Source organism: Gymnogyps californianus, chromosome 28, assembly GCF_018139145.2.
Source record: "Gymnogyps californianus isolate 813 chromosome 28, ASM1813914v2, whole genome shotgun sequence".
Lineage (NCBI taxonomy): Eukaryota > Metazoa > Chordata > Aves > Accipitriformes > Cathartidae > Gymnogyps > Gymnogyps californianus.
Window position 1 is genome coordinate 2,856,812 of NC_059498.1, and position 10,572 is coordinate 2,867,383.

General features: G+C 64.4%; 1 protein-coding gene across 1 annotated transcript; it reads left to right on the forward strand.

The window, feature by feature from the left end:
- The first annotated feature begins 4,380 nt into the window (after nt 1–4,380).
- On the forward strand, nt 4,381–10,485 carry ITGA2B (integrin subunit alpha 2b). Its single transcript, XM_050912057.1, is given in 26 exon segments — nt 4,381–4,538; nt 4,616–4,746; nt 4,825–4,881; nt 4,884–4,921; nt 5,009–5,174; nt 5,250–5,299; nt 5,493–5,538; nt 5,731–5,859; nt 5,946–5,993; nt 6,229–6,272; nt 6,393–6,452; nt 6,877–6,929; nt 7,069–7,277; nt 7,453–7,635; nt 7,727–7,772; nt 7,867–7,971; nt 8,095–8,150; nt 8,252–8,403; nt 8,609–8,672; nt 8,675–8,721; nt 9,368–9,438; nt 9,526–9,673; nt 9,818–9,910; nt 10,015–10,094; nt 10,222–10,302; nt 10,374–10,485. Coding segments are annotated over 26 exon segments (2,427 nt in total).
- Nucleotides 10,486–10,572: the final 87 nt, after the last annotated feature.

Genomic DNA, 10,572 nt, shown 5'->3' on the forward strand with positions numbered 1-10,572 from the left:
TCCCGAGGGGGGTGGGTGGGGAAGTATCACTCTGACTTCCATCTCTTGTGGTGTTGGGAAAGAGGCACTCGGATGAGAGAGAGAGAGCAGAAAAATCCCTTTAAGATTTGAAGCAATACAGAGGACTGAGGAGAGTGGCCGGGGTATGTAAAGTGTATTCTTTCCTCTGTAAGACTGATGGTTTCCTTATTAATTTATAGGATTTTTTTTTTTTAATGTAAAGAATTGCACTGAACTCTGTAAACAAAGATGCTGCTTTTTGTAGCTCATATAAAAAGGTTACATTTGTAGTATACCGCAATAATATTTTTTACAGCCAGTTCTTTTAGTGGTACTTGTTCTGGTGGCTTTTGTGTAAATATGTTTGCTGTAGGTGAAATAAGACACTTGTAAAGGTTCAACTTTATAGTTTCAGCTAGATGCAAAATGACTAAGCATGTATATTTTATCAAGCTCATGTATTTTTGAAGTTTTTATGTACTATAAAATGTAAAAAAAAAAAAAAATCTTCATTTAGCATTTTGCAGAAGAAAAAAAAAAATGTGAGACTTGGACTAGGTGAGGTGCGTGGACGACACCGGTGACTCTAACAGCTAATGAACGGCATCGCATTGGCAGGCGGTGGTGGCTGCCGGCTTTGCGGAGGGCAGCAGCCCGGGCATGCTGCGTGCTCCTTGTCTTTGCTAAGCAGCTGCTTATAGGAATCGACACTGGAGGCAGTCTCAGGAGCGTCAGGAATTTGAGTTGTCTCCCAGAGTATAAAATATCCCCTTTTTTTTTTTTTCTTTTTCTTTTTCCCCCCTGGGTTTGAACCGGTGATTTGCAGGTGCCAGCCTGGCTGTGCGGTTCAGTACAGTCTTTTGGTGAAGGAAGAGCGTTTTAACCATAACCGTTCGCCATCGTACACGCAGGGAGAGGTGGTTTAGGACGAATCCGTTGAGGCTGTGCCTGCCCGTGATGTTCCATAAGGGATTTCTCTGTTCTTTCCGGCATCGTCCACTGGCTGCAGGTAACACTAACTGTGGGAAGCTTCTCCATCTTACGAGCTCTTCCCATCGCACCAGGACGAGTTGCTGCTGTCCCCGTTGACCTGGGTATTTCAGGGTCAGGTCCTCCTCGTGTTAGAGCGGGTTGGGGGCACCTTACGGTGCTTTGTAGGGCCTGGTTTCAGAGCAGGCAGGCAGACCCGCTCCTACCTGCCAAACCAGGCAGGAGCAGGCAGCGAGGGGACGCGGAGCATGTGCCGGCTGCATGGCATCCCCTTCCCCCTCCTCTCCCGAAGCGCAGCACCGAGACCTGGGGGGACAGAGATTCAAAGGATCAAAAACTCTTGAGCTTCCTCACTCTTTAAACAAGAAACTTTGCGTTTGAGCAGGTCGGAGTGAAACACAACAGTCAAAAAAAAAAAAAAGGGACTCAATTTCTCTGTAAATAATTAACAGAATACAGTATTAATGTCTCAATGCTGAGCTTCATTAGCTTCTAGATTCAGTATGCGTGTTCTGGCACCCTTCACACTGCAGTCAGGGGTTTTTTTGACTTCCAGAATAGTGCTAAAAATAATTAACCTATCATTACTTAACAAGCATAAACAGACTGTATTTAACTTTGTCACATAAGATATATATATAAATATATATATATGCTGTAAAATGAGGGGAAAAAAACCTTTCTAATAAACCAATGATTTGTGGAAAAAAACGTGTGGTTGTGTGAGATGACTTGGAGCTGCTGCATCTGATCGCGATGTAGCCCAGGGCTTTTTCCTAAAATAACAGTATTAGATGCTTGGTTCATTGAGTAAAACAACTTTTGATTGGAATACTTTGCTCGGAAGATATTGAGCTGGATACAGAGCAAATGTACTCTTAATTATTGTTTGGGTTTTGTTTTTTCGTTTTTTTTTTTTTAAGGACATTATTTTGGGTAGGAGCCCTCAACACAGAGTGGGTTCTGCAAGTTCTCTCCTGGCATGATCAACCTGCCTGGTCAAACTGTTACTAAAGGTGAAACCGGGCACAAAACGGTGGTTGTCGGCACTTTGGTGACTGGATTGGCAGCGTGCCGCGGTGCTGAGCATCTTGGCCACCCCATCTTTCTGCTCCGCGCTCTCCCTTGTGCCGCTCCTGCAGCCGGGAACAGCCACGGCAGTTGGGTGTCGGGGTGCTGCATCCAGCCTCCCTGCCCTCGTCCCGGCCGCGCTCGGGGCAGCGGCAGCGGAGCGAGCGTGTGTGCCGAGGGTGGTGCTGGCCACCATGTCACACGGATCTGTTGGGCTCAGACCGAAGGTCCCTCCACCCCTGCGTCCTCTGACAGCAGCCAGAAGCAGAGGGGTGGAGGAGAGTACCAGCCCCTGCGAGCGGGGATGATGCCGCCTCGCCGCGCTCTGCCAGAGGCAGCAGTTTGTGATGGGGGCTCTTCCAGCCCTCCTTGCATCTTTTTTTTCCATCTCCCTCTTCAGCAGCTCCTGACCCGGGCTGCGGCGTTGTCCCTGCGCTTGCTTCTGCACTAACCCCCAGCAGAAGGCGAGCGGGCAGTGGGGGTGAGCGTGCTGCTACCACCCCCGCGGTCATCTCTGAAGCCGATGGCTGAGCAGCTTCTGGCTTGTCTGGGTCTGTGTCATGGGGCATTGCTCGCTGTGCCCGTCTCCGTCCCCGGGACTGCTGCTGCTTTGGTGGGCACACCCTGCCTTTGCAAGCCTGAATGAGCGTGAGAGGGGGCGAGTGCTGGGGGTGAGGAGCACCGGCCTCTCCTTTCTTAACTAAAGGTCCTGGTTTGGTTAAAGAAAAAAAAATTCAAAGCCCTGAATGTTGTCGGGGTTGGGGTACGGGATGCAACCTGCCCTTTGCCTGGGCTGTCCTCCTTCGGGTGGCCCTGGAACTGGTTGGCTGACAGCGCAGAAGTGTTACAAGGAACAAGAACTTAAGTAATTTGATGGGAGGAAAGAAACAGAGTTGCCTTAAAGCATTCTGGTGTGGGTTTCAGCTGGGTGTGGATGCTTGCTGCCGCCAGCCTGGGAAGAGATCTCCCGAAGAGGAGCAGCTGCTACTTAGTGCAGACTCCGCTGTTCAGCATGCTCCTCTCCCAGGGGCGTGGAGCTGAGCTGGGCTCAGCTAAACCCTTCCCAGTCTTCAGAGCCTGCCAGCCTGGGCTCAGCCCCAGCTTTGGGCAAATCCCACCGGTTTCTGATTGCAGCTACTCCACGGCAGCCAAGAGGCTGGAGCCGCCTTCCAGCTGAGGTGCCAGGTCCCGAGGTGCCGCTTGGGCACTGCGAGGACCACCCTGTGCCCCCTGAGGAGCCCAGGACCCACGGCCCCCTGTGATCCCTGCCTTGCTTCCCACCTGCAGCTTCAGAGTAGATTAAAAGGATGAAAACCCCGTTTCTGCACGGGGGGCTGGCTGGCAGGGAGATGCTCCGGTGCCTCTCCCTGCCACCGGCTCTGGCTGGGCAAGAGGAGCCCCCGGCAGCTTGAGTGGCCTTAACTGAGCGCGTTTAAATTAACCCCCCAAGTGGGTTAAGCCGAAGGGGACACGTCGAGCGGCTCCCACGGCCGTCACTGCGGGGCTGGGCCCCAGCAGCTACCGGAGACCCGACTTGGCGTGCCGGGGCGCCCTTTCCTCCGCCAAGGACAAGGAGCCCCCTTGTTCGCTTGGCTGTGGGCTGTCCCCCCGCCCTGGCACCCATCCTCCCGCCCTGGCACCCGTCCCCTTGCCTGAGCCGTTTCCCTGCAAAGCGCCGGTGCTCGGTGGCTGGGCTGCCCCGGCCCTGCTCTCTCCCCTGGGAGGGTTTTGGGGTGTCCCTGCCCTGGGGAAGGGGAGATGGTTTGGTGGCAATGGCCAATGCTGGCGGGGTGAGAGTGGGGAGCCAGGCGTCCCCCACCCCCCCGTCTGCTCCGTCCGGCTGCGGAGGGGACCTCGGGGGATGATGGATGGGGCCCCTGCACCCTGCAGCCGGCCCCCCTCCCAGCCGCGTTTCCGCCTGCGCCCCAAGATAGGCATCCTGTGGCGCGGGCGGAGGGCTGGATTTGGCTCCGGCAGAAGGAGGGTGTTGGGCGCAGGCTGTTGTGCTGCTTCCCACCACGGCCGTGTCCCCCCCCTCGGCCCTCACCGTGTCCCCCGGTGGTACTGCCACCTCCTGCCCCCTGCCCTGCTCTGCCAGCTGGGCTGGGCACCTCCATCCCCTGGCCAAAAGCAGTGCATCCCCCCCCCGCACCCCTGTACCCCTTTGGCTCCCTGGCAGGAGTGGTTGTGCTTGTCGGGGGGGCCCTTCCTGTGTCCCCCGTCCCCGCCATACCCGTCCCCAGCTGTGTCCCCTGAGATAAGCAGGGGACGTGCCGGGACGGGCTGTGCTGGGGCTGCCGGCCGCATTTCGGGGAGGCGATGGGGGCTGCTGCTGCCCTGCTCCGGGCCCTGCTGCTCCTCGGGGGGCTGCACTCAGCCCCTGCCCTGGGGCTCCTCCAGGACCCCCCCACCGTGTACGAGGGACCCCCTGGCAGCTATTTTGGCTTCGCCCTGGATTTCCACACGATGGAGGGCAGGTAGGGAGACACCGGGGTGCTGGGGCCGGGCACAGCACCCGTTCCCCCCACCCTGACGCCCGCTTTGCCCACCTCAGGCCCAGCGTGGTGGTGGGGGCACCCCGCGCCAACACCTCCCAGCCCGGCGTGGCTCAGCCTGGTGCCGTCTTCCTCTGCTCCTGGCCCGCCGGCGAGACCCCCTGCCACCCCCTCCCCATCGACACTGCGGGTGCGTGGGTGCCATGGGATGATGGGTGGGTGCGGGGGGCAGCCGGCCTGGCACGCTCCCCCTCTCCCACTCTCCCAGGGGACGAGACCGAGACCCAAAAGACCTTGAAGCTCCACACGTACAAGTCGCACCAGTGGCTGGGGCATCCGTCACCAGCTGGGACGGCAAACTGGTGGTGGGTGCAACCGGCAGGTGGGTGGGCACCCTTGGGTGGTGGCGGGGTGGGCACCCACCCCATCCCTGTCCCCGTCCCCGTCCCCAGGCCTGCGCCCCGCTGCAGCACTGGAACGCGATGGACAGGCAGCACGAGGCTTTCCGCACCCCGACGGGCGCCTGCTTCGTGGGTGCCCCTGGGCTGCGCCGCGTCGCCTGGTACTCGCCCTGCCGTGACCAGCTCATGGCCAGCACCTACCGCGAGAGCTACTATGGTGAGGGCGGGCGGGTGGGTGGGGGTGGTGGGTGCCCCCACCCCTGGTCAGTCTGACCTTGCCCTGTGCCCGCAGCCTACGACAAGCGCTACTGCGAGATTGGCTTCAGCGCGGCCGTCACCCCGGTGAGATGGGTGCTTGGGGGCAGGCGTGCCCGGGGTGCCCCCCGGGGATGCAGAGGGTGTGGCTGGGATGGTACTTGGGTGTGGGTGTCAGGGTGGGGATGCTTGGGGGGGGATGCTCGGGTGGGGGATGCTTGGGGGGGGTGCCAGGGTGGGGGTGCCCCAGGATGGATGCTGACACCAACTCTTCCCGCAGGACGGCACGCTGGTGCTGGGTGCCCCCGGCGGGTACTACTTCATGGGTGAGTCCTGCCTGCCGGGCGCTGCCACCTGGGCTGGCTGGTCCCGGGATACTCACCTTTGGGTGGGCATGGCGGGAGGAGGGCACCCAGGATGGGGCACCCCGCAGATGCCACCCGCAGCAGCACTGGCAGCCCAGGACGGGTGCCAGCAGGTGCCCTGTCAGTGCTGGCACCCACCCCGGTGTCCCCCAGGGCTCCTGTACTCGGTGGAGGTGGACGCCATCCTCACCCGCTTCCACGGCAAGTCCCTGCTGTGGCCGGAGAGCCCCGGGCGCCCCACGGAGGAGCCGGTGTCCACGGACTACGAGGACGGGTACCGGGGTGAGCAGTGGGCGTGGGGCAGCCCTGCCCCATAGCCGGCTCGTGCCGGGGCACGGTGGGGGTCACCGGTGCCTGTCTCCCTGCAGGGTACTCGGTGGCCGTGGGCGAGTTCGATGGCAATCCCAAAACCAAAGGTACGGCCAGGCGGGCGCAGGGGCCAGGGCCACCTGTGGGGGCTGTGGGGGGAACGGGTCCTGGGCACCCCTGGGCTCCGGGGTGCCCTCCCTTCCCAAGGGCTCTGGGACACGGGTTGTGCCAGCTCAGGAGTCCTGTCCATCTCTGTGCCACCCCAGTGCCAGGGGTATCCTCGTGCCCCCATGCCCACCCCAGTGCCGTGGCGGGGGCACTCAGGGCTCTCGTCCCCCACAGAGTACCTGGTGGGGGTCCCCAACAAGAGCAACACGAGGGGCGAGGTGAGTGGTGCCCGGTGCCCAGCTGTGTGGGGACACCGCTGTGGCCGGGCACCCCGGGGTGGCACCCTGGGATGGGGCCGGGGCCGGGGCCGGGCCGGGGCCTGACGCTGCTCTGGGCAGGTGGAGATCTTCAGTGTGGGGGTGACCCTGCGCCGGCTGCAGGGCATAGCCAGTGAGCAGGTACCCCCCGGCCCTGCGCCGGCACCCCACAGCACCCTCCCCCGCTGCCCTGCCACCCCACAGCACCCTCTGTGCCCAGCCCCCACGTGCCATCACCCCACGGCACCCTGCCCCATCACCCCCAGTGCCTGTTCCACTGCCCCCAGTGCCCTCCTTACCCCACTGCCCCCTTCCAGCACCCCACGTCTCCCTGGTGCCCACTACCACCCTGCCCACTGCCCCGTCACCCACAGCACCCAGCTGCCCCCCCCCCCAGTGCTCCACAGCACCCCTGCACCCCCACCCATAGCACCCCAGCACCCCCCAGCACCCAGCTGCCCCCCCCTCACCCCACCCCTCCATCACCCAGTGCACCCCATGGTGCCCCTGGCACAACACCCCCTGCCCCCCCCCAGTGCCACCCCCCCACCTGGACCCTTTCCAGGTGGCATCGTACTTTGGGCACACGGTGGCCGTGGCCGATGTCAACGGGGACGGGTGAGAGCCAGGACTGTCATCCCCACCCCCATCCCCCATGGGAGCACCCTAGGGTGCTGCTCCCTTGCCTGGCACACCCCTGGGTGCCACCAGTCCCCGAACCTGGGGACCCTGACCCTGACCCCCGCGCCGGGCGCAGGCAGGACGACGTGCTGGTGGGTGCCCCCCTGTACATGGCCCGGCGCCCCGACGGCCAGCGCAGCGAGGTGGGGCGCCTCTACCTCTACCTGGGGCGGGGGCAGCAGCCCCTCGCCCGGCCCCCCCAGACCCTGACGGGCACCCACTCCTACGGCCGCTTCGCCGCCGCCATCGCCAGCCTCGGGGACCTGGACGAGGACGGCTACGGCGGTAACACCAGCCTGGCACGAGGGTGGCAGGGAGGGGGGAGGCTGTGCCAGGGGACGTGCCACCCTCCCATGGTGTCTGGTCTAAACCATTGGGGAAACTGAGGCAGGAGCACCCGGGCAGGTGGCGGTGCTGGGATGGGGCACCCGGTGGGTGCTCACATCCCCTGTGTCCCCAGACGTGGCCGTGGGTGCTCCGTCGGGGGGTGACAGTGGCAGCGGGCAGGTCTTCATCTTCCGCGGACAGAGTGAGGGTTTGATGCCGGTGCCCACCCAGCGCCTCGACAGCCCCTTCCCCGGCCCAGCCGCCTTCGGCTTCGCCCTGCGCGGTGCCACCGACCTGGATGGCAATGGCTACCCAGGTACAGCCCAACCGCGTGGCCACCGCCGTGCCACTGCCGTGCCGCCCCAGTGCCACCCACCCCATCACCGACCCCCTGCTTGTCCCCGCAGATCTGCTGGTGGGAGCTTACGGGGCAGCCAAGGTGGCCGTGTACCGGTGAGTGCTCACCCTGCCACCTCCGGTGGCAGCATGGCCCGGGGGGGTCCCTGCCCGGGTCCCCTGGCACCTCAGCTCTGTCCCCGTGTCCCAGGGGACAACCTGTGGTGGTGGCCCGGACCCAGCTGAGTGTCCCCGATGGGCTGAACCCCAAGCTCCTGTCGTGTGTCCTGCCCGACTCCGGTGCCCGCGTCAGCTGGTGAGCCATGTGGTGGGGACACTGCCATGGGGACACTGCCGTGGGGACACCACCGGCGTGGGGACATCGCCCCGGGGATGGCGGCAGGTCCCTGAGCACCCTTGGGTGCTGTCCCCCTCGCAGCTTCCCCGTGGTGTTGTGCGTCAGCGTGACGGGCCAGCACATCCCCCAGAGCATCCGTGAGTGCCGGTGTCACCCGGGGGGGACGGGGCACCGCCGGGGTGTCACCAGCGGTGGCACTGCTGCCATGCCCCCTCCCCGGCCCGCTGTGCCCTGCCAGGCCTCGACGCTGAGCTGCAGCTGGACCGGCTGAAGCCCAAGCTGTCCCGGAGGGTCCTGCTGCTGCAGGGCCACCAGTCGTCCTGGCACAGGGTGCTGGCGCTGACCCCGGGGACACCCCCCCTGTGCCACAACCTCACCGCCTACCTGCGGGTACGGGGACGGTGCCAGCGTGGGCTGGCACGGGTGGGGACAGTGGCATCCCCAGCCCCAGGAGGGTGCGGGACAGGGATGGGGACAGTGGCAACTCCAGCTGTGATGGGGACAGGGATGGGGACAGCGGTGTCCCCAGCCCGGGTAGGCAGGGGCCCCAGGGGCAGGGTGCCCACCAGGGTGCTCTGCCCATGGGTGCCCGCAGGATGAGGCCGACTTCAAGGACAAGCTGAGCCCGGTCGCCCTGAGCCTGAGCCTGGCGCTGCCCGGGGGGCCCCGGGGCTGGTGCTCTACGGGGACACCTTGGTGCAGGCACAGGTAGGGGGGGACACATGGCTGAGCTGGGGACATCACCGCGGTGCCCTGGGATCGGCTCGCCCCCACGGTTGGGCCAGGGCACACGTGGGTACCCCCAGCCCAGGGCACCCGCTGCCACTGCTGTCCTCTAGCCCTGCGGTCCCCAGCCTGTCCCCAGTGTCCCCAACCCCTCCCTGGGACATAGCCCCTGTCCTCCCCACTGTCCCCAATGCTTCTGCGGGATGTCCCCCCTGCCTCCCCTGCTGTCCCTGCTCCCTCCTCGGGTTGTCCCTCCAGCCCCTCCATCCCCATTACGCCCCTGGGATGTGCCCCCTACCCTCCCTGCTGTCCCCAGTCGCTCCATGGGATGCCCCCGCTCCATCCCTGCTCCCTCCTCGAGATGTCCCCCCAGTACTCCCCACTGTCCCCAGTCCCTCCCCGGCATGTCCCCCGAGTAGGCCTCGCTGTCCCCAGTCCCTCCCTGGGATGTCCTCCCAGTACCCCCTCTTGTCCCCAGTCTCCCCCTGGGACCTGCCCCTACCCTCCTTGATGTCCCCACTCCCTGCCCGGGATGTCCCCCCGGTACCTCCTCTTGTCCCCAACGACTCCCCATCCCGCACACCCCCGCTGTCCCATGTCCCCTCCACGTCCCCCGGCTCCCTCCCAGACCCACATCATACTGGAGGACTGCGGCGAGGACAACCTCTGCGTCCCCGACCTCCACCTGGCTGCCGACACGTGAGCGCCCGGGTGGGCGAGGGTGGGTGCCCGGTGTCACCCCGGGGGTGCTGAACCTTGTCCCCGTGTGTCCCCGTCCCCCCCCAGGCCCAGCAGACGCCTGCTCATCGGGGCGGAGGCCGTACTGCGCCTGCGTGCCAACGCCAGCAACGCGGGCGAAGGCGCCTTCGAGGCCGAGCTGTGGGTGCAGCTGCCCCCCGGCACCCACTACCAGGCGGCCCGTAGCAACATCCCGGTGGGTGCCCGGCGGGGGGGGGTGCCAGGGGGTGCCCGGGGTAGGGGGGCTCACACCCTGCCCTTGGACCGTGCAGGTCCCCGGGGTGGTTGGTGCATGGGGGGAGCCATGATGTGTCACCTCCCCGTTGTCCCCACCCCGTAGGGGCAGGAGAAGCTGAGCTGCAACCCCAGGAAGGAGAACGGGAGCCACGTGGTGCTCTGCGAGTTGGGCAACCCCATGAAAGCGGGTGCCCGGGTAAGGGTTTTGGGGTCCCCCCGCTGGGCCCATCACCCTGGCGTCGGGGCTGGGCACGGCCGGTGGTGGTGGGTCACCCGCTCACCCTCCTGCTGCCCTCCCAGATCACCGTGGACATGGAGCTGAGCGTGTCTGGGCTGGAGGACATGGGTGATGCCATCACCTTCCAGCTCCAGCTGCGGAGGTGACACCGTGCCAACCCCCGTCCCTCCGGCCCCTGCCCACTGCTGGGACCCGGGCACCCGGGACCTGGTGGCCTCAGCATGTCCCCAGACTCGGTGGCCAACCCTCACCCTGCTGTGTCCCCACAGCAAGAACAGCCCCAGCCCCACCAACGCGTCGGTGACGGTGACAGTGCCCGTGGAGGCGCAGGCGGCGATGGAGCTGCGAGGGTGAGGGTCTGGGGGGGCACAGGGGACCGGGGGGGCCACGGGGGGGACACTGACCCCCCCTCTCCTGCCAGCAACTCCCTGCCTGCCACCACGGTGCTGCCCGCGAGCTGGCACAGGGTGGAGGGCAGCCGGCGGCTCGAGGACCACGGCGTCAAGGTGGAGCACGTCTACCAGGTAGGGTAGTGCACCCATGGGTGCCTGGGGGACTGTCCCCTCTGTCCCCTCCCCGGTGTCACCTCACCGTCCTCCTGCAGCTCCACAACAAGGGTC